The 22249-nt window shown below is 37.0% G+C and overlaps 2 protein-coding genes across 3 annotated transcripts in view; one reads left to right on the top strand and one right to left on the bottom strand.

Annotated features, from left to right (window-relative positions):
• Positions 1-426: 426 nt before the first annotated feature.
• naa20 (N-alpha-acetyltransferase 20, NatB catalytic subunit) lies at positions 427-3578 on the bottom strand. Its single transcript, XM_026923344.3, has 6 exons — positions 3427-3578; positions 2741-2765; positions 2548-2638; positions 1756-1891; positions 854-999; positions 427-724 (listed from the first exon to the last, which is right to left on the bottom strand). The coding sequence occupies exons 1-6, from the start codon at positions 3477-3479 to the stop codon at positions 639-641; spliced, it is 537 nt and encodes a 178-aa protein (XP_026779145.1). The 5' UTR covers positions 3480-3578; the 3' UTR covers positions 427-638.
• Positions 3579-4311: 733 nt separating this feature from the next.
• Positions 4312-22249, top strand: part of cd109 (CD109 molecule) — a 46070-nt gene continuing 28132 nt past the window's right edge. The window contains exons 1-22 of one of the 2 annotated variants that reach the window (XM_026923386.3): positions 4312-4450; positions 4685-4857; positions 5047-5075; positions 6231-6467; positions 6566-6691; positions 7722-7761; positions 7861-7942; positions 8535-8628; positions 9422-9566; positions 9867-9976; positions 11103-11387; positions 11832-11930; positions 13218-13280; positions 13415-13591; positions 14786-14938; positions 15894-15977; positions 16065-16134; positions 17688-17793; positions 18444-18558; positions 19491-19604; positions 21078-21296; positions 21975-22116. In XM_026923386.3, coding sequence (XP_026779187.3) covers positions 4380-4450; positions 4685-4857; positions 5047-5075; positions 6231-6467; positions 6566-6691; positions 7722-7761; positions 7861-7942; positions 8535-8628; positions 9422-9566; positions 9867-9976; positions 11103-11387; positions 11832-11930; positions 13218-13280; positions 13415-13591; positions 14786-14938; positions 15894-15977; positions 16065-16134; positions 17688-17793; positions 18444-18558; positions 19491-19604; positions 21078-21296; positions 21975-22116 — 2734 coding nt within the window. In that variant the 5' untranslated portion in view covers positions 4312-4379. Of the gene's footprint in view, positions 4451-4684; positions 4858-5046; positions 5076-6230; positions 6468-6565; positions 6692-7721; positions 7762-7860; positions 7943-8534; positions 8629-9421; positions 9567-9866; positions 9977-11102; positions 11388-11831; positions 11931-13217; positions 13281-13414; positions 13592-14785; positions 14939-15893; positions 15978-16064; positions 16135-17684; positions 17794-18443; positions 18559-19490; positions 19605-21077; positions 21297-21974; positions 22117-22249 lie in introns of both variants that reach the window. The other variant, XM_026923385.3, reaches the window with a different exon arrangement.

Raw genomic sequence — 22249 nt, 5'->3', positions numbered from 1 at the left:
ACAGCAGAAGTCACAAAACAGAAATCTCTTGTTATAAATACATGCTAAGATGCAGAACATTGTGTTTGGCCAGTGGTTTCTGCTGATGGCACACTGTTTCAGTTATGAGACACACAAAAGATATTAATCTTTGCTAGTGTCCTTATTTTCTCTCAATATATTTAACTGAGAGGTGACTGAAAGTAGTAAGCAGACAGCTGGAATTCATTTTCATCAGTGTTTCCATGTAATGCTAATTATTCTGTCTAGTAAATCTTGTGCCAACATTTAAACATAGCTGCACACCAAACCAAAGTGCAGAGCAGTTATTTTCTTTCTCTTGTTTGTCTGCTTGCCACCTACAAATTAAAAAACTAATAGTCCAGACACCAGGTTTACTGATTTGTCAACTTCTGCTCAGTCGAATGATCTGACTGACATTCAGAATGAGGGTAATATTGTGTTTTATTTCATTTTTGGACAAAATGGTGCAGAAATAGTGGAACAAGTAAAGCTTTTGATAAATAACATTTACAAAGCAGTGACCCTCTGATAATTAATTTGCGATTGGATAAGAAGTAAACTAAACTTGACAGGTCTTGCATCTTTATTTTCCCAATATGGGGTAAGAGAGCGAGTCAGAGAGCCACTGTTCAGTGTTATTCTATGTCTTCAGGTCGGACAGGGTGCGGGAGCGGAATTATGGACTTCTTCTCTGTGTCTCTCGATAACGCCTTCCTCATATCTGTGTAGAAATGAAAGCAGTCACAGTGATGAAGTTTACACTAAGTTACCATTGATTAACATATATAAAGGAGTCATTATGATAGTAAGCTGCTTATAAGGTGAGACTTAAAAAAAAGCAGGATTTTACCGTAGGCATCTTCGTCTGGTTCTCCGTTGCTGGCTGAGTAATATTCGATCACGGTTCTGTAGACGCTGTAGCCCAGCTGTTTGTACATGTTCACAGCCACTTGGTTGGAGACGCGGACAAAGAGGTCGACGAAGAAGCCTCCTTTCCTACAAAATAGAAACACACAGATCTGTCATCTATTAACACTGAGCAAAGTCATGCAGGCTTCACCAATTTGTTTGAATATACTGCATACATATTGAACATATGTGTTGCAATATAATCAAATGCCAAATGCCATAAATGTAAAAATAATCAAAATATGCTATTTTCATGAATCCCAGACAAGAAAAATATAAGAATAGTTTTCAACACATTATTCTGAATTGGCCTGTACCCTATCACAAACATTTAAGTAAGGAATTATTTTCCAGTAAGAGCATATCCTGTAGTGTTTTTCTTTTTTTCCCTGTAATACCACAGCTGGTGATGGTGACCTCTGCTGGCGGGGAGGGAAAGTGTCCAGATTTCTCATTACACTGAGATTACAAAGTTGTAGAACGTCTGTGAAACATTTTCACTCGTTATCGTTTACGTTACAGCAGCTATAAACACTTGTTCCCTCACCAGCCTCTTCTCTTTCTCTCTTTTGCAGTTGAGATGATAAAAAAATGCAGATTGTCAGATTACCAAGGAACTGTCCTAAAGACATTCTTCCTGTCGGTTACAAAGCTCTGACTCCCGAGACTCCTTCCATTAGTGTTAAATAAACATCATCTTACGAAAAACTTCACCACATCACTGATTATATGATGACAAAGCTTAGGTTATATGGAGTGCTTGCCATACAAGTCCCTGTTTAAGTTGTTACTAGACTACAGAAACAATAACGTATGGCCCCCGATCCCAAAGAAGGACTGCACCTTTCCGAGATCTCCTCCAGCATGTCCATGAGTTTGGCAGCCAAACCCAGCCGTCTGAACTCGGGAGCCACTGACAGAGCCGTGACGTGGCCGTGCCACTCCTCCCGCGCCACAGAGCCCTCGGCCTTCCCCATGACTGCAGAGACACACAGAAATCACACACGTGAGCCAGTCATTTAAAGCACTGGTTCTCAGAGTGAGCTCTGTGATTTATCATTTATCATTTTGTTACAGTGGAGAAAATCACAGCCATTACTAAAGCTCTTACATTGAATGAGACAGGCTTAGAGTTATTATCCTGTTTGAACAGTCAATTGAATTGAGAATGGGTTTAATCCAAACATTAATAACTCAAAAACAAGTCAGTCTGTAAATAACATCAACTTGGACCTAATATGTCCTGTTCAGGAAGAAAAAGCTCTATGGTTCCAATAAATAGGCAAAATATTATTGTACATTTTTGTACATTTTATATATTCTGTATATTTTATTGTCCAGGAACTCCAGAAAGAACTTTTTTCTGTGGCTCTGCATCTAAACTGAAACCAAACAGTTTAAAAGACAACAGGATTGTAAGATGTTAATATTCACAATTTTTTATTTATTAATGACCAAGACATTGCACTTTTAACGGTTTATAGTTATGTTTAACTGTAAACATCCAGCAACACTACTTAACAGCCATATGCCCGATAATCTTATCCAATCAGAACAGTACTTTTTAACTGTTAGTACTTTAAACTGAACCCGTTTGCCTCTAGTTCATCTTTAAGGTGCAATGAAGTGACTCACTGTAGCCCATCAGCTCGCCACCCGGTGCCTCTGCCACGATGAAATACTCCGGCCAGTGTGCCAGATACTGTAAATAAAAGGGAATGCCATACTGTAAAGCACACGGTTAAGGAAGGAGACTGGACAGACACGCACATCATATACACATCACCATTATCACTCAACAGTGGGCATTTATGAGTGAAAAGGATACAGTCTCTGTTAAAGGGTCCAAATTTCTGCAAGAAAAGGGAAGGAAATGTCAGATCAATCCCAAATGGCTGAACACACACACACACAGCGTATATAGGCTATATTTGTTCTGCATGCAGTGGAATTAATTAACACACACACACACACACACACACACACACACACACACACACACAGTGTCTGTTTCCCCCATTCAATGTAATTCATACATTTCAGGTATTCCTTGGTCGGTAATTAAATGGACATGTAGTGCACTAAATAGGGTGTATGAGCCATTATTTATTTACACCTAAGTAGGGCACCTATATACCTAATATAAATACATTTAGGATTTAGGCGAAATCTAACCTTTATTTCACAAAAAGGAGCTGGAAATATATATATAAACTGTTTACTGACAACAGGAAAGCTAAAGGTAAAAGGCCTCATGGCTATTTGCATTAACAAGCCTCACTCCCAAATGACTCCCTCTTGAACACAAATAATTCCTCTTGAATACAAATATGTTATACGCACAAAGCATTATTATACAGCCTATATAGTGCACTTTACTAAGCCTTTTAGGATTCAGCCATAGCAAGACAGAGTTAGCATTAGCCGCGGTGGTGGTACACTAACACTACCTCGCAGCTGCAGAATAATAACGCTTCATATCTGACTCAACGCCATAAATAAAGTCCTACTCACATGTTATTAAATTTGAAAAGGTCGTCACAATTAAAAGCACGTAATGTCGTCATCTTTGTCCTTTAAAACTGGAGAAATAATAACAAAACCAAAAAAAATCGCAGAACCGAGTTTGACCCCTGACCTCTTCTTACGTCACACAAAAGGAAGTCGTTTCCGAAAGAGCGCCATCTGGAGAAAAGTGTGAAGAAAGACTTTTATTATTATTATTATTATTATTATTATTATTATTATTATTATTATTATTATTATTGTTGTTGTTGTTGTTGTTGTTATTTAATGCTTTTAACAATAAACATTGTCACAAAGCAGCTTTACATAAATCCAGATATAGATTTAAATCCCTGGTTTAATCTCTGATGAGTAAACCAGAGGTAACAGTGGCAAAGAAAAATCTCCCTGAGGCAACATGAGGAAGAAACTGGACAGGAACCAGGCTCAAAAGATAACCCATCCTCTTCTGGGTGACACTGGATAGTGTGATAATTAACCCATTACTCTTCTACAACTCTGTGCTATAAAGTCAACAGAACTACATGTCTTGAAAAGATGTTCGGTTTGAGCAGATTGTGAATAAGAGTCCTGATGTGACACGTAATCTTTTTGGGTTAAAATCTTCATCCTTTTTTTCTCTTTCTGTCACTGAAAAAGCCATTTTTGACGCTTCCAGGTGGTATCATGCTGTTAAAGGCACAAGCTAAAGAAAAAATAATAAAAATAGCACCTATATAAATCGGAGGCAATACCCACCCCACATGCCACCCACCCCACAGGGGGCGGTCCTGTTAAGTAAGCTATACTTGTGTACTATATTCATTGAGATCCCAGTGGTGGTGTTGTTTAAAAGGACAGCCCTTTTCCCAAAGATCAGGTGTCAATGCTTTATTTAAAACAAGAATACTTCCTGAATTCTTCATAACCACAGAGAATTGACATGAGCCTAAGACTTAGAAATGGGGCAGCTTCACATTGTCATAATGATTGGATTTTTCACAGTGATTGGTGGAGCACAAAACCCAACAAGGTATGCAAACATTTGGTTCCGCTTTGGTTAAATACACACATTATAATAACGTTTCTCTTATTTGTAGCTACAATCCAGGCTCCATTTTATGTTGACGTCTTTGCACTTAATCACCTTATAAAGGCCACTAAATTACACTGTGATGGTTGTGTAACCTGATGTGCAAAAACAGTTTAAAGCTTTTGTTTGGTTGTTCTCATCATTTCATCCTTGCTGTGTTTCTGTAATTCCCAGTCCAGCTCCACTTCAGAGCCCTTCCTATCTGATCTCAGTCTCCAGAGTGCTACGTTCTGGTGTTCCAACTAAAGTATCCATCACCATCCTTGCCAAATCATCAGTTTTAGTTATCTCTGAGATAATGCAAGGCAACAACAGCCTGGGCCGCGCTCAGACCACTGTCGAAGGAGGTAAATGACATAAAAAGAAGGAAAGCAGGAACAATTTGCAATGTTTCCAAAAGCAGACTGGGTATAATAATAATAGTAATAATAGTAATAATAGTAGTAGTAATAATAATAATAATAATAATAATAATAATTATAATAATAATAATACTACTAATAATAATAATCTCTTTCTGTGCATTTTGTTCTAAGGATCCACTAAACTGCAAGTGCTGCCTCCTGTGAGTATGATATTTATTTCATTATTTCTTTAGATAAACCCATCTGAGCTGACATACTCAAAAAAAAAAAAAAAATCAAAAAGAAAAAAAGGTAACATTGCACTTGATTGATCCCTGTCAAGAAGCTGATTTTATAGCAGCTTGGATTAAAATAACGATGACACAAAACAGAAGTATAGATATAAAACACAGGTGGAATAGGAGTTATGTATGTAAAAAAAACTACTGTGATCATTAACGTTAGTTTTGTTAAATAACAAAACTGAAATATTAGCAGCCTTGCTCAGAAACATCCAGAATATTAAATAAAATGCAATTGTAAGATTTCTCTTTATTAAAAGAAACTAGACTAGACTGTTTCTAGTTTGTCAGTCCCACTGGAACAATGCTGAATGGGGTCCCACAAGGTTTGGTTTTAGGCCCATTATATTTCTTTTATTTTTATGCTGATAATATAGAATTACACGTATCAGTTCAGTCAGATTCAGCAGCAAAGTTCCCCCAAAACTGAAGACTAAAAGTCAGCAGCAGGCTTCATATAATAACTGTAATAATGTTTAATTATACCATAGCACTGCTAAATCCTCAAATCTGATTGGTCAGATAGTGTAACATGCAGAAACATGGCTGCAAGCCAAATAACAGTTTTATATTAATGCTCTAGTAACATATTAATATGTTATTGTTTCTATACTAACAGCTCATGCACATTCCTAATGTACTGTAAGTCTAACAATAACAATCCATTAAAAGTAAGGAAAATTTCAATAAGGAAAAATGTATAATCATTACTATGGTGAAGTGTTCTGGAAATAGACATTTCTTTTGGAAATGACATTTCTGGAAGGAGTCTCCAGTGTCAGATGTACAGCTGTTTAAGTTTGAAGTTTTCCACATTGGTTTCTTGGTAACAAGCTGCATTTGTTAACAAGTATGCCATGTCATTTGTTTGCAATTTGCTGTAGTATAAGTTGAATAAAAGATTATGGGATCTGCTGTTATTGAAAAATATGTAACTGCTGGGTCACAATGCTGTGTGCTTCAGGTCACACCACCACCATTGATTATTTTCCTATAACAGCATGCCCTGTCAAGTTTTATACATTACACAATGCAATGCAATTTTATTCATTATTCTTCACTCTCTCTCTCTAGATCCCTGAGAATGATTCCAGCTACTGGTACCCCTATAAGCTGATTGTAAATGGTTACATTGGACAGACTTTGGTCTTCTCTAATTCTACCATGCTGCAGTACAGCCCCAGGAGTGTGTCTATCCTGCTACAGACTGACAAACCCAAATACAAACCAGGCCAAGCCGTAAAAATCCGGGCTCTGGTCATAACCCCTGATGGCAAACCATGCAACAAACAGATAGACATCATCATAATGGTGAGTACGAGTGGCTCAGATGTTGTGGATGTACAGTAGTATCTCTGATGCAAGTGTACATCAGAAATTAGATTAATCGAATCTCGTTCTTGAATCAGGATCCACGGGAGAATCTGATCCGTCAGTGGCTGGCTGTAGACACTTTCCTCGGAGAGACGGCTAATGAGTTTCAGCTCTCTCAGAACCCTCCTCTCGGGACGTGGAAAATCATAGCTACAGTGAACGTGAGTTGATTTAGTGAGTTGGCAGACGTTGATTTCGTCTAACTAATCTGCTTAGCTTCTGTCTAATCTGTTACTTCATTAAACTTTTATTTAATGGTCAAGTGCTGCTAAAAAGAGAAATGTTTTTTCACATGTTTTTTCTCATCTCATATGAAGCATATGCAGCTGTAAGGATAATAAGTGAGGGAAGTGTATATGTAGCTATCAGTTTAGCATGCTTAAATAATCACACACTCTGTTCAGCTGTTCAGTAGCTCAGATTTGCTTATGTGGTTTCTGACACCATAGCATACATTGTTATCTACAAAAATGGATAAAAGTATGTTGCAGAGCTAAAAACAGCAAGTTAGAAGGTCAGAATCTCCTTCTTGCTCAGCAAGTAGTTTGGTGTCCTTCTGTCCAAGCATCAGACTCATGTAACTAATTGGAAGAAAGATCAGCTTCTTTTGAGGTGATTGTGCTAAACTAGAGTGCTAAACTAGAGGCTATAAGCTTCTATTACTAGTTAGCTACATTAGCCTTGTAGCTCCAGTGCAGAACTAAAGGAAACAGACCTCAGGCACTTGGCTGAACTGTTGCTTTAACTGCTCTATATTTGTCGGTAACTAATTAATTGGATTGAAATGCTATCTATTTTTGGGGGGCACGGTGGCTTAGTGGTTAGCATGTTTGCCTCGCACCTCCAGGACTGGGGGTTAGATTCCTGATTCCACCCTCTGAGTTTGCATGTTCTCCCCGTGCTTCAGGGGTTTCCTCTGGGTAATCCTGTTTCCTCCCCAAGTCCAAAGATATGCATTGTAGGCTGATTGGAATCTATAAATTGTCTGTAGTGTGTGAGTGTGTGTGATTGTGCCCTGCGATGGGGTGGAACCCGTCCAGGGTGTCCCCCACCTTGTGCCCCGATTCCCCTGAGAGAAGCTCCAGGCTCTCTGTGACCCTGTGTAGGATAAGAGGTACAGAAGAAGCATGGATGCTGTATATTTTTCAACACAGTAATAAGAGGGAAAAAATGACTTTGTCTTGTTTCCAGGAAGTCACTCAGGAAAAAATCTTCACTGTCAGTCATTACGGTAAGAGTTTATGATAATGAAATGATTATGAAAATGTAAATATAGTGCACTGAAAATACCTTGTGTGTTGATTTTGTGTTGGTTGGTGTGTGGCTGCAGTGTTGCCTAAATTTGAGGTTCTGCTCGACACTCCTGATGTTCTTTACTGTGAAGAGAACCTGACATACACTGTTACTGCACAGTGAGTCCCCTATTCATCACTATCAGACCTTTTCGAAACATTTCCAGACTTTTCAAAAAGTCACGAACTGGTTTATTAGAAAGGAAAAGGTTAGGCATGGTGGTGCAGCAGGTAGCGTTGCCGTCTCTCAGTTTGAGGGTCTGGGTTTGATCAACAGATTATTGTCTGTGCAGAATTAACCCTGTTCTGCATGTGTGTGTAGGTTTCCTCCCAAAAATATACTCATAGATAGATTGACTACTCGAAAGTGTCCAGGGTGTATGCACAGTATTCCCAGGAGAGTCTCCAGATTCACTCAAATCCTGACCAGAATAAAGTAGTTACTGAAGATGAAATCAAAAAAGGTGAAACAATAAATGTGTTTAGTGTAGAAATATATAATGCATTGAAAACCTTAGTGGCTTGGGTCTTACATTGACAACAAAACATCCATATTATATTCTGAAATGTTCTCTGATGCAGTTCTGGAAATTTCAAATTCCCTACTTTAACAGATCTTAAAGACCAAGAACCTTGAATGAGTGTTTATTGTCATTTCAAAAGTTCAGGACAAAACTAAGAAAACATGCATGTTTCTTTTGTTCAATTGCAGATATCTTTATGGAAAGCCAGTTGCTGGGAAAATGTCAGTAGTATATGTTCATAGCTTCCATGGTATAACATCATCTCATGAAGATTGGAAAATGGTAGGCATCTGCTTCAAATGCAATGTTGTTTGTGTCAGTGTATGTGTAGGAATGTGTAAAGAAATGCTGTAAAGTAAAGATGCTCTCAAAATAATGAAAGTAAATGTTTTCTACAAAAAAACCTGTAAACAGCACTAAAATAAACAAAGTCAGTATTTATTTATCTTTAGAAATCAGCATCAGTAGTCTCAGGTACACTTTGTGCAGTTTTATAAGGGAATTAGCTGGTAAGTTTTTGAGCATCTTGGAGAATCTGCCACGGGTGTCTCACACTTGCATCTGTTTTTGCATTTGTCTTAGTTTTTTTTTTTCTTTACATACCCAATAATGCAGAATTCATAAAATAAACATCCAGGACAAAGAATGTCAAAGGGTGTCTAAGGCTTTTGCATAGTACTGTATTATATACTGTGGGGTCCAAAAGTCTGAGTCCACATTGAAAAATCTGGAAAAAAACAGAAAGTTTTAGAATTATGAAAATTCTAAAACAAAAAACTATTCAGTATTTAAGATGTTGCACAATTTCCAGGTCACTATTTCTGATTATGTAAGAAAATTTGTGATATTGACCATATTAACTCCTTTGTACAAAAGGTCAGACTTTCTTAAAGTCTTATCTATCTATCTATCTATCTATATATATATATATATATATATATATATATATATATATATATATATGTATGTATACACACACACACAGTATGTATTCATTCACAGTATGTATTCAGTATGTATGTACACAGTATGTGTGTGTGTGTGTGTGTGTGTGTGATGTATGTCTTTCTCACAGATTGACGGAAAAGCTGAATTAAGCTTTGACGTTCCTTCGCTGTATCAGAAGAAGAAGTCAGCTGACTATATGTCTCCTTTTTATGAAGAATTTGACACCAGTGACTACATCGACATTAACGTGCAGGTCACAGAACTGCTGACTGGTAAATATCATCATTTACACTATTCTATTACATGTATATATATATATATATATATATAGATAGATAGATAGATAGATAGATATTTATGCATGTAAATATATAGATATTTCAGTATGTACTCACATGGCTAGTCATTTTTTTAAATCTGTATTTCTATGTTTAATTATGCCACAAATAAGATTACATAGTCTAGCTTTATAAAGATCATCAACTATTCGTTCCCCATCATTTTTTTAAAAATGCAAGTCTTTCAGTTTGCTGTGAAGCGCTTCGGGCTAATGTTGTTGTGTATTTCTATAGGTGTCACATACAACAGCTCTGCTCGGGTTTCTGTTGCGATGTATAGATATAATCTGGAGTTTCAGCAGTATCCGTCCACCATAAAGCCGTCTCTGAAATTCTCTGCCCAGGTTAGTGCAAGATAAAATCAACTGAGCATTTTAAATGAAAGGGACTCTTTTACCTTCACTTCCTGGGCATACAGATCTATAATTAATCTTGAATCTATAATTAAGTTACAATAAAATTGGCCAATTTAATAGGAACACTTGAAAATATCCAATCATGTGGCAGCAGCGCGATGCATAAAATCCTGCAGATGCAGGACAAGAGCTTCAGTTAATGTTCACATCAAACATCAGAATTGAGGAAAAATTGAGTGATTTTTAACCGTGGCATGGTTGTTGGTGCCAAATGTATCAGTATTTCAGAAACTGCCAATTCTTCGATTTTCATGCACAACACAGACTGGTGTGAAAAGTAAACAAAAAAACATCCAGTGGACAGAAACACTTGAATAGAAACACCTTGTTGAATGGAGAGGTCAGAGGAGAATGGACATACTAAGCACTCTTTACAACCATGCTGAGCAGAAAAGCATCTCAGAACACACAACGTGTCAAACTTTGCGGTGTAGTGTAACAGCAGAAGACCACATCGGGTTCCACTCCTGTCAGCCATTAACAGGAAATTAAGGTTACAGTGAACACAACTGACTGTTACTCCTTTAAAAATAAATAAATAAGTATACAAATAAATAAATAAAGTTTGACATTGTAACTGAGAGATTTGGTAACTTCAGAAGAAGTCTTTTGACTAACCACGTGCTCCACAATGATATATGATATGTTTGTTATAGTAGCAAAGGAACATCATATATTATATATATATATATATATATATATATATATATATATATATATATATATATATTAACTAGCCCACCAAAGCAGACCACAGTTTGAAGTGATAATAAAAAATGGATCGAATGGAACACCACTTATATCACCTCACATAATCCAGATTTACAAAAGCTTTCTTATTCAATTAAATTTTGTTTTTAATCCTTCTTTACCTTTATTTGTTTTTTTATCCTTTATATTGTCCCTGCCATTCTCAGGATAAACATGACTTTATGTCTTTTATGTTGGATTTGTATTTTCCACTTTTAGAAAAAACTTTTTTTTGGTCATTTGGATCTGAACAGAACATAATGGTTGATTTTAACGTCTTTAATTATATGGTTCCATGTTGCAGCTAAAATTGTCCACCTATAACCGCGGTCCGCTGACAGCAGAGGACCAGAGTCGGAGTGTGACTCTCACTGTGAGTCAAGAGCATCTCACTCCATGGACGCTGGAATGGGAAAATTCGGCAAATTTCAAAACCCGGAATTCCTCTCATTTGGAATTTATAGCCTCGACTTTCATTTACCCTAATGGAAATATTTCAGTGAAGAGCTTACAACTTCCTGTCCCTGCTGATGGAGTCATCCCCTTCCAGATCGAGCTCTCTGAAAACGTGGCTATGCTAAAAATAGAGGTAATGAGAGACAAGTGTGATTCCTGACACCTGTACTACATCTCCACTTTCTGCTTTGCTCTACTTTCTCAATGGATCTTTTCAATGGGCTTTTCATAGTAAATTGTCAGAATGCCAATACACATCCTTTAGATTATGTTATTATAAATCATTAAGATCAATTAAAGTCATTATTGTTTGAAACTAACTCATGGCTTTAAAAGCAGATTAAGGGGGGAAGAGGTTAAAGAGGTTCAAATATAACAGACACTTGTATAAAGTAAGAAAGTCACACAATGCTTTTTTGCTGTATGCCAAAAAGAAGCCATTATGCATCCCATAAACACTCAGGAATTTAGTTAACACTCAGTACATACTGCCATGCTAATGCCAACTAGGTCCTCACAGAGAATGTCAGTTATTGTCAGGAGATTGTGCCATGCTGCCATCTGCTGTATGTTTTAGGCCCAATATGAAGACATTCAAAAGAGTCTACAGCTGTACAGAAGATACTCGTCTCCTTCTGGAACGTATATACAGCTGAGAAGCAGAAGTTCTCCACAGGCAAGGCTGATTCTCATTTGTATTTTTCTCATGCATTATACATTTTTATCATTAACAGTTTGTCCTGCTGGTACCCCTATAAGCTGATTGTTTGTTTGTCCTGCAAGTGCTGTCAATATACTAAACATATTTTGTCATTTAAGCTAGTAAGCTTGACCAAACCTTCAGACTTCCTGGCACCCTTCACGACAATGATCAGACACTTTTATACAGTTGCTCCTTTAAATGTTCTTCGGTTTTCACACATGGTCTGACCTTTTCAAATCACACTATAGGTATTCAGTAGGATTTAAACTCAGAGATCATTGCAAAACTTTGATTTTGTGTCCTGATTTTGTGGGTTGGGGGTCAACATCTTGTTGGAATATAAATATACAGTCGTTTCCCCCATTTTGGTCACCTGCCAATTCCCACCCACCTACTAGCTCTCTCCTCTCATACGTCAGCTACCAGTTGGGGAAGATGAGGACTAACACATGCTTGCTCTGAGATATGCGAAGCTAGTCACTGCATATTTCTGAACTGTGCATAGCACATCCAAAGGAAAGAGCTATCTGCCCTCTTCCACATACATGAGCTCATATACACTCACGATTGGTGAGTGTTGCTGTGATTGAGAGGGGAGAGAGAGTATAGCATCCCTGCCACCCAGATTTTATTCCCTTGTGATTGTGGCATCATTGAGATTTGAATTCACTATTTCCTGATTATGGGACAAACACTTTGCTGTTGCACCACTTGGGAGACTTAGAGCCAGTATTTTAGTATCCTCTTGCTTAGTAAATTTCCATATTATGCCATCAATCTTCACAAGAGCCCTGTACCACTAGCCAGGCCATTGGCCAAAGAAGTTTGATTGTTGCACTCATCTGATCACAAAGCATGAATCCGCTGCTCTCAGGAATGGCTTAATAGTATTTTTAACTTTTTTTGGTAAAAACATTAATGGTAATGGTATATTTGTCTTTCTTTTTTTGTACCCATTACCTTACTTGTGTGGGTCAAAAAAACAAAAACAACAATTTCTGTCTTTAGTGATGACAAAGGATTTTACATGTGTACCAGCTCACAATTAAACCAGAGGGGGAAAGCTTGTTAAAAATCTTATGAGAATGATCAGAGGATTAGAGGATCTTTTTTAATGCAAAAATGTTAATAATGCAATGTTTTGTTCATACAATCGCTGTCCCATTCTCTAGATGGGTGCCAATAATCCTGGACTGCAGTTTGTGTGAGAATAATTTATAATTTATTTTAGGATATTTACATTTTCTGTGACCCTTTCAGATTGGGCAATCCCTCTACATGACTGTGGAAAGCAATTTCCCCCTAACTGAATTCCACTACATGGTAAGTTTAATTTCAGAAGAAAATGTGCTTCAATTATAATAAATCTATATTTTCAGTAGACAGAATGGTTTTTTTTGCCTTCTAAATACAGTAAGCAGCAGAAGTTTTCTGTGTGTATTTATGTGTGTGTGTAGGTGATATCACGAGGCCAGGTGGTGGCTGCTGGGAATGTGACTTCCTCATACTTCTCTCTGTCTCCTGATCCGTCATGGGTTCCACTGGCGAATGTGCTAGTGTACTGCGTCCTCCCTGATGGCGAGATTGTCAATGATGTGATGGACGTTTCCTTCACAAAAATGCTGCGAAACAATGTAAATGTTAAATTCATAAATTCTCATTCACAAGAACTTGTATGGCAGATGCTCCACCTAATCTAATACTAATATATTGAAGTGTTCTGTATTTAACATTTTTGGACAGAGTTTCCAGTACCAGTAACAAACTGTTTTTTTTTTCTGTATTAAATTCAAGAGGAAGTTAGGGATTGACTATTTATAGGTGATTAACTTATTCAACAGTAAATGTATCTATAAATGGTTAAAAAGTTCATGTTGTTCATTAATTAAAAAATAGCTGTGGTATAAGGGGAATAAAATACTTCAGAATGTGCTGTTATAACTTCAGGGTAGTAAGAGTAACTCCTCTTAACTCTGCATAATAGTACCTCACCATTGATTATTTTCTTATAAACGCGCGGCCTGATCTGTTTTATTTCTGATAAATCTTAGGTAAACATTGAACTTTTCGAGCGTTTGTTGACTTCACATTTTGATATTTTGATGTTTTTTTCAAACAAGACTTGCATTGAATTTAAGAACTGACTTCTAGTCTTTCATGAAACCAGATCATCATGGCTCTAATTCCAGATCAATTTTCAGGTCAAATGCCTGGATTATGTGGGATCTTTTTTCTAGGCTTTACCCTTACAATAATGTGCTGATATGCTGATACACAAAACAAGGCCCTCTTACAGCGAACCATTATGTTTTTTTGTTTTTGTGCGTGTGTGCGTTTGTGTGTGCGTGCAAGTGTGCGCAAGTGTTCGCACATGTACTGGTTTTCACACCCTGGCCAAAGTATACAGGTCTGACCTGAATAATTGTAGATGAGATCTGAGAGCTAAATCCTGTCCTTGTTTGTGTTGTAACAAAAGAAGAATTATTAGAATAAATAAGAGGACTTACCTGTAGTGGATAATGTAAAGTTGCAGCTTTACCAGTGACTGTTACAAAGCACTGGAGACTCCTTACAATAAATGCTAAATAAATCACCTCACAGAAATATTCACCCTTTTAGCCTGCATGATAGTGTCTTGCATCATGTGCTATGATACATGCAGTGAGTAAGGGGGGCAGAGCCAGCATGAATTTGGAGATATCAAGATGCTTTGTAATTTGCTTGCCCATAAAGCCTGATTCGTGTTCTCTTAGGCTTGTTTTGATAGGCTTGTCACTCATTTAAGACTAATTTAAAAGTTGATAATTAATAAGCACTTCTGACTGCAGGTGTCTGTAAGCTGGGCAAAAGAGCATGCAGAGCCAGCAGAGAACGTGTCTCTGTCCATCTCCGTAGCTGAGCCCAGATCACTGGTGGGAATCCTGGTAGTAGACAAAGCAGGCCAGGACTCAGACCGGAGCAACGATTTCACAGAAAAGAGGGTACTGCATTCACACGATACTGAAAACACATTCAGGGTACATGAGACCCATGGTGAGGCATTGCAAAGACAAAGGTAGGGGGTGTTGTTTTCTCAGCATTATTGCTTTACCTTACTCTGGCTTTTATACTCTCTTGAGAACAACAGTAAATCAACACCCATGGGGAGTTCCCATTCTCAGTCTTCGATTTTGTTTTATATTCCCACATTGTCTTTGTAATAATAGATCCTATCCACCATAACACCTATGTAACCCAATGCCCAGCATGCACCCACGTCTCTGTTTAGTGTTTCACTTTTCGCACAGTTTACAAAAACCTGTTTCAGGTCTGCTCTACTGGCTTCATGCCGTGTTTCCCCCAAAGACCAAACATAATAAACAGAAAAGTTCTGTCATCTGACCTTTTCTGTATTGTTGTACTTTTATTGAACAATATGTGCTGAGTCTATTTATGGTCAGTTTCTGCTCCAAACTCCAAAGGTATTTGGGGGTTAAAAGGATGATAGAGTAAATTTCATTACACCCATGACTGTATTTCATGTGCACCTTCTCAGTTGTTGCTGATGACGTTATGACTGCGTCAGTGGAAAAAAAATATCTGGGCAGAAAAATATCACTCCATTATGAAGATCAAATCTAGAGCTGCATGAATCTACAGTCTGGGCTAGAAGGAAATCAGGCCAGCTTCGCTTCTTCATACTTTTATGTGTATTTTTTTAAGGTGATGTTGTTGCACTTGGTTCCACAAAAATTCAAAATAATCCACTTTAAAACATTTGTTCACAGCAACAATTCTGATGTAGATGCCAAAAAATAAAACCTTATATTGATCTTGGTTTATCCACCTGAAACACAGAGGGACATATCCCTGCTAGTCCATTTATACCAACTTGTTTCACATCCTGGTTTTAATCTAAAAACACAGATTATCTGAATGGCCGTGTCTCTTTTACAGGTGATAGAGGAACTGGCTACTTACACTACGGATGTGACTCTGATGGACGGAATGGAAATTAGTGACCCACACTCTGTATTCATGGTAGCAAAAAGGCGTGAGGGTTCATGGTTATGACTCATATTTTCATTATTTTTGAAGTGAGCTAACAGTGTGGATTTCCCTCTCTAGGTGAGTGGCATCACAGTCCTCACTGATGCGAGCCTAAATGCAGAAAACAGCTACGCCAGGCCTGAATTACGTAAGTCTAATTATTGTGATGAAATCTAATTATTTAAGTAATAAAATACATAACACAAAATAATACAAAATCCATATATACAAAATGAAAAGAGTGCTAAAGAGCATCACTTTTTGTCAAGAGACAAGTGATCATAATAGCATTATCTTGTATTAATCAAACATGAATCATCATGTACAATGGATGAAAAAAAAAAAATTGGAAAAAAAATTAATAAAAAAATTAATCATGATACAGAATCAAACATATTTAGATCTTTCTTTTATCATATTGCTCACAGCCTAAAAAAAGTGACTACAAATATTCTGTTTATATGTATATATATATATATATATATATATATATATATATATATATATATATATATATATATATATAGTACTGTGCAAAAGTATTAGGCACCCTATTTTTTTTAGTACAAACTTTGTTTAAATTTTTATTTTATGACTTCTACACTATTGAGTCAGTACAAAAACATTTTAGATTTCAAAACATTAGTTTTCCAGGACGAAAATAAATGTTACAGAAAAATGTTTGTATGTCAGTGAAGAAAGCAGCAGGTTACATAAAAGACCACTTTTCAGACAAAAAAAAAAAAAAATGAAGGCTGCTCGAATTTCCTGCAAAAATAAGAAGCAAGTGTGACAGTCAAAGTTTCCAGAAGAACTGTGGCTGTTTCTGAAAGATGCTCAGTAAAACATACAGCTAATTTCCTTATAAAACTACACACATTGTACCGGAGACTACTATTTTTTTTAAAGCAAAGGGTCATCACACCAAATATTGACTTTGTTTCATTTATTAATGCTTACTGCTCTTTATAGTATTTTTTTAAAATGTAGAAACATTTAATTTCATTTTTTTGATGGCATCTTTGCTCTACAGCATTTCTTTGCATGTGCTTAAGACTTTTGCACAGAACTCTATATATATGTGTGTGCAGTCTATAGTTTTATTTAGTAAGGCCTCATTAATAATTGTGTGTTCCTCACTAAACCTCTATCAACAAACAAATAACGTCAGGTGACAACAAAAAAACATAACAGATTTCAATAAGTGGTCATTTTTCCCAAAAAGTAAATCAACATTCAGAAATCAAGTGGAAAAAAATATTATCAGCCAGGTGTTACTAATGAAATGTAATGAAAGATTAATTAATGATCTAGAAGTGTTACTACCTCTATAAAAGCAGAATTTTTGGCAATGTGGTGTTCTGGAGCCCTCAGGTGTGTGTCTACATCATGCCAAGAAGAAAGGACATCAGCCATGACATCAGAGAAGCAACTGTTGCTACTCATCAACCTGGGAAGGTTTATAAGGGTTATAAGGCCATCTCCAAACCACTGAAATTCACAATTCTACAGTGAGAAGGAATGTTTACAAATGGAGAGTCTTCAAGACAGAAGAAATCAAATAATCTCTAGATAGTAATTCGCAAGCAAATCTCACAAGGAACATGTAGAAAGTCAGTCAGTTTAGAAATTTAGAAACTGAGTATGCCTGTCAGGAGAAACATTTGATAATTGATCTGACCCTGATATCTTCCACAGCAGGAGAGGGATTTCCAATGCTGCTGACTTGGAAAGAGCAGGCAGACCAGGAACCCCGTCAGCGTCGGAATTTCCCTGAGACCTGGCTTTGGCTCGACACCACCATGGGGTAGAAGAAAGAAATGTCTCTGTCTTCCTGTTCCTTTCAAATTCTCACTCAGGATCACTGAGTCTCTTTGTCTAGCATTAATGTGCTTTTGAGCTTTTTGTCCAATAAACTGTGTTGTGACGTTACAAACAACTGATGCATTTTACTAGGATAGAAGTGGTGGTGAAAATTACTAGAAAATGATGTTTTTATTTTAAAGACATTTATGGGTCCAATCAAGTTAAATCCTGATATTAAATTCCAACTCTCCATTAAATAAACATAAGTCAGGGTCTAAGAATGCTGAATTTCATGTGAATAACCACATTATTCACTTGTCACACTTAAGATTTCTCACCTGATTCAATTATTATTGAATATTTTATTCATGAGAAATTTATTTAAAATGTTCATTTTCATTTCAGGACATCTGGTTTCATTTTTCAGACATCATTTTCCTCACACGATTATATTAGTTTCCCAAATACTCCAATATTGTTCACATGATGTCACGTTTGTTGACGTGCAATTGCATAATCACATTTGAAATCAATGTGATTTTGACCATAAGCACTGTTAGTGAGGTGATAGTTTTAAATGCATGATTACATTCTTTAAAATACCACCCCCACATATACACACATCACAAGGCAGTGTTTTTTGTGTTCCAGTGAATCTACAACAGCAGCTTTCACACTCACTGTACCAGACAGCATGACCTCATGGGTGGCCACAGCCTTCGTGATATCAGAGAATCTGGGGTTGGGACTCAGCGCGCCTGCAGAGGTAACTGCAAATGTAAATTCAGTGTATATAGCATGGTTGTTGGTGCCAGAAACTGCTGATCTCCTGGAATTTTCACATACAGCAGTCTCTAGAGTTTACACAGAATGGTGCAAAAACAAAAACCATCCAGTAAGCAACAGTTCTGCGAGCAGAAAAACACCCTGATGATGAGAAAAGCATCTCAGAAAGTTTGACACGTCGACCCTTGAGGTGGATGGGCTACGACAGCAGAAAACCAGATTGGGTTCCAATCCTGTAAGCCAAAAATAGGAATCTGAGGCTACAGTGGGCACAGGTTCACCAAAACTGGACAGCTGAAGATTAGAAAAAACATTGTCTAGTCTTTGTCCAGTTTCAGTCTGGCACCAACAACCCTGCCCCAAAGTCAAAGTCACTGGCATCACATATTTTCCCCCATTCTGATGTGTGATGCGAATATTAAGTGAAGACCTTGACCTGTATCTGCATGATTTTATGCAGATTTATTTACTTTTTGTTGTAGTTTCAGAAACCTGCAATAAAATATATATATTAAATAATAATTTTAATTCATTGCACTTTGGTAATGATTCAAAGACATCGTATTAAATGGCGTTCTATTATATTTTATTTACAGATATTTCCTGATCTGTACCTCAAAAGACAAACCACTCACTCAACTATTCTTATTCTGATGACTGGAAATGTTTTCAATTTTAAACTCAAGATTTCAAAAGATTGACATTATTTGCACCCTTAATAGAGTTCATAAAACAAAACATTATTATCAGAACATAAGTGCAGTCCTAAGTCTTTATGAATGCAGACTTTGTCTTTTTGTTTTTAGTGTTAATTTTTTGTTGCGACTGTACAGCACATCCATTTGTGTAAAATTTAACAGTTTTTAATACGAATCTGCTTGTTAATAATCCTAACCTGATTCTCTCTCACAGCTGCGTGTATCTAAAGACTTCTTTGTGTCGTTGAATCTCCCTGCGTATCTGGTCCGAGGTGAGCTGCTGCTGCTGGAGATCAGCCTTTTCAACTACATGGATCTGGACCTGGAGGTGGGCTTTCTGTCTTCCTCATCAGCCTATGTAATATATCACTGCGGCCTGGTTTTATGATTGTAAATTCATATGAATTCACTCAGGTCACAAGGAACTTGTGGTCCAGGCTGGAGAGACATGCTGATTGTTAGGGAGTGATCTCTGGATTTTTTTTTTCACCTGGTTTTTTTCACCTGGTTATTTTTACCAAGGTTAAGGAATAAATGACCTGCCTGTTGTATTGATATAACATGCTAATTGTGGAATAAAACATGACATAGCGTGATGTTACAGGAAAATAATCAAAGACGGTGGTGTAAAGCAGCTGGACACAAAGTGGAGTTACTGTTACCACCCTGAAGTTGATTATTTTCCAATTACAGCATGTCCTGAATTGTTTTATTCCTCTTATACCACATCAATTTCACAACTTTAATCAGTTTATCAGTTTATCAGTCCTTCATACAAGACCCTGTGTAAGTTGTTACTATAGAAACGATAATGAAATAGAATGAGTACATTAATATAAACCTTGCAGCTGAACTATTGTCAGAGTTGATGTTATAGAAAATTAATTAACACCTTCTGACCAGTTTGATACCCTTAGGACAAAATGAGAAAAGGACAAGTAGAGAAAGAAATCTAATATATAGCAACAGGACATTCAGTGTCTTGGGTTGCACAGAATAAAAATGGTAAAAATGATTATGCTAAAATATTGTTTTTGAAAAGAAAATCTTGAATGTTTGCATCTCCTTTTCTCAAAGTGATATAAATGTTTTCTAATAACTTGTATGCCAATCCTTTGTCTTTGCTTCCAGTGTCTTTCATATCCTAAAAGCAGCTTTTGTATCCTCTCAGGTCCGTCCGTAAATCTTATACTACATTCGATTACCTCTGACGTGGAAATTTCTGAATGTGGAATTAAGTACTTTTCAAGCTCTGCACATTCAAGCTAAAAATAAATAAATAAATCCCCAGCTTCTTTATGAAAGTATGTGTTTTGTTAGCAACAACCAGCCAGCTAACATTATTGATTTATAGTAGATATAGTATTTACTTTCCCAAAGCAGAAAACTGTATGGCCAATATGACAGATTTAACCAACTAATGTGTCTATGTAGATTGAGCTAAAGTAAATACTAGTATAAAATAATTAAATGTAATGAAGCGATATTTTATTGTTGACAGTATTGTTGAAGTGAAGCGTTATTGTTAATGTTGACGGTGTGAGTGGCTATGTAGACTTGATGTAATATGCTGAACTACCGAGTAGGTATTCCATGTTGAGGATGCATTTCTTTGGTTTGTCCTAGTCGGAGGTCGGAAACTGAGAATCTCCGAGTTTGAGTTGAAGGCAGCATTGCATCATAGCCTTATGAAATGTGGTAGATGAAACACTACTCTTGAAGTACATACTGAAAGGTGTTCACACAAGAACTATTCTATTATTTCTCTGTATATTTCTCCATGTTTCTCTTTTTTTTTCAGGTGCTCGTGACAGTGAATGAGAGCAGTATGTTTGAGTTTGTGACCTCAGGTGGTGACGAGTCTCTGTTAGCAGGCATGCGTCATGTGTCTGTATGGAGGCAGAAGAGCGCCATGGTGTTGTTCGCCATCAGAGCCACCCAGCTCGGTCAGATGCCCATCTCCGTCAAGGCCATGAGCTTCTACGCCTCAGATTTGGTCTCTCAGACAATCTTGGTTAAGGTGACTCCCCTCTACAGTCACTTTACGTAAATATAAATTTACACTGGTCACTCACCATTCCAAAATAAAAAAAGCTAGATAGTTAATATTAGCTATTCAGTGAAACACTTACTTTGCCTTTGAAATCATGCCAGGATCACTTACTATCACCTGATCACCTTGCTCTTCCCAGATGAGTTGTAGGAGAATTTGCAAAATAATAGAAATTATAAAGGAACTGTGGATTTAACTATAGACCCAGATTATCCAGATTACCCAGATTAAGATAAACAGAAATTAAAGATTGAAAATTTCTTATTTTAGTGTACCATCATACCTGTATATTACAGTATAACCCCCAACATATAGTACTTTACCAAATAAATCTTAATAAAATGCAGGCTTTGAAGCAAATCTTTCTATGAAACAGCTGTATCTCTCATCTGCTGTGAAGAATAACATGTTATTCAATTTGCAAATGAAGACCAGTTCTCCACTTTATTCTCACTGGGCTTCTCATGTCACTTCAATAAATTTGTCGGCTTTTTATTTGACCACATGAAACAGGTCCGAAGCCTCACCATAAAGATTTACTGTGTGTCTTAATCTCTTGGTATGCGTACAAACCAAAGCAGTCCGTCTGATGAACACAAGGTCGCTAAAGGCCTAATGGAATCGGTTATGTTTTTGTGTTTTCAGCCAGAGGGGAGGCAGCAGTCGTTCACTCAGACACTCTTTCTGGAGTTTGATGCAATGACAACGTCTCTGTCCAGAGAGGTGGAGTTTCATTTCCCTTCAGCAGCTGTGCCAGGCAGTCTGAGTGCCCAGGTCACTGCGGTCGGTATGTCGGCTCCATACACTCTGTTCTCCTGATGAGGTGCTCAACCCTGGCATGATTTTACTGGCAAAATCAAAAACAGTTTTTTTCGCATACAAAATACAAGTGCACACCAGAGGTTGAGTGAAGCAAAAAT

Source organism: Pangasianodon hypophthalmus, chromosome 19 (genome assembly GCF_027358585.1).
Source record: "Pangasianodon hypophthalmus isolate fPanHyp1 chromosome 19, fPanHyp1.pri, whole genome shotgun sequence".
In the NCBI taxonomy this organism is placed as follows: Eukaryota; Metazoa; Chordata; class Actinopteri; order Siluriformes; family Pangasiidae; genus Pangasianodon; species Pangasianodon hypophthalmus.
This window is presented reverse-complemented; position numbering and strand designations above follow the sequence as displayed.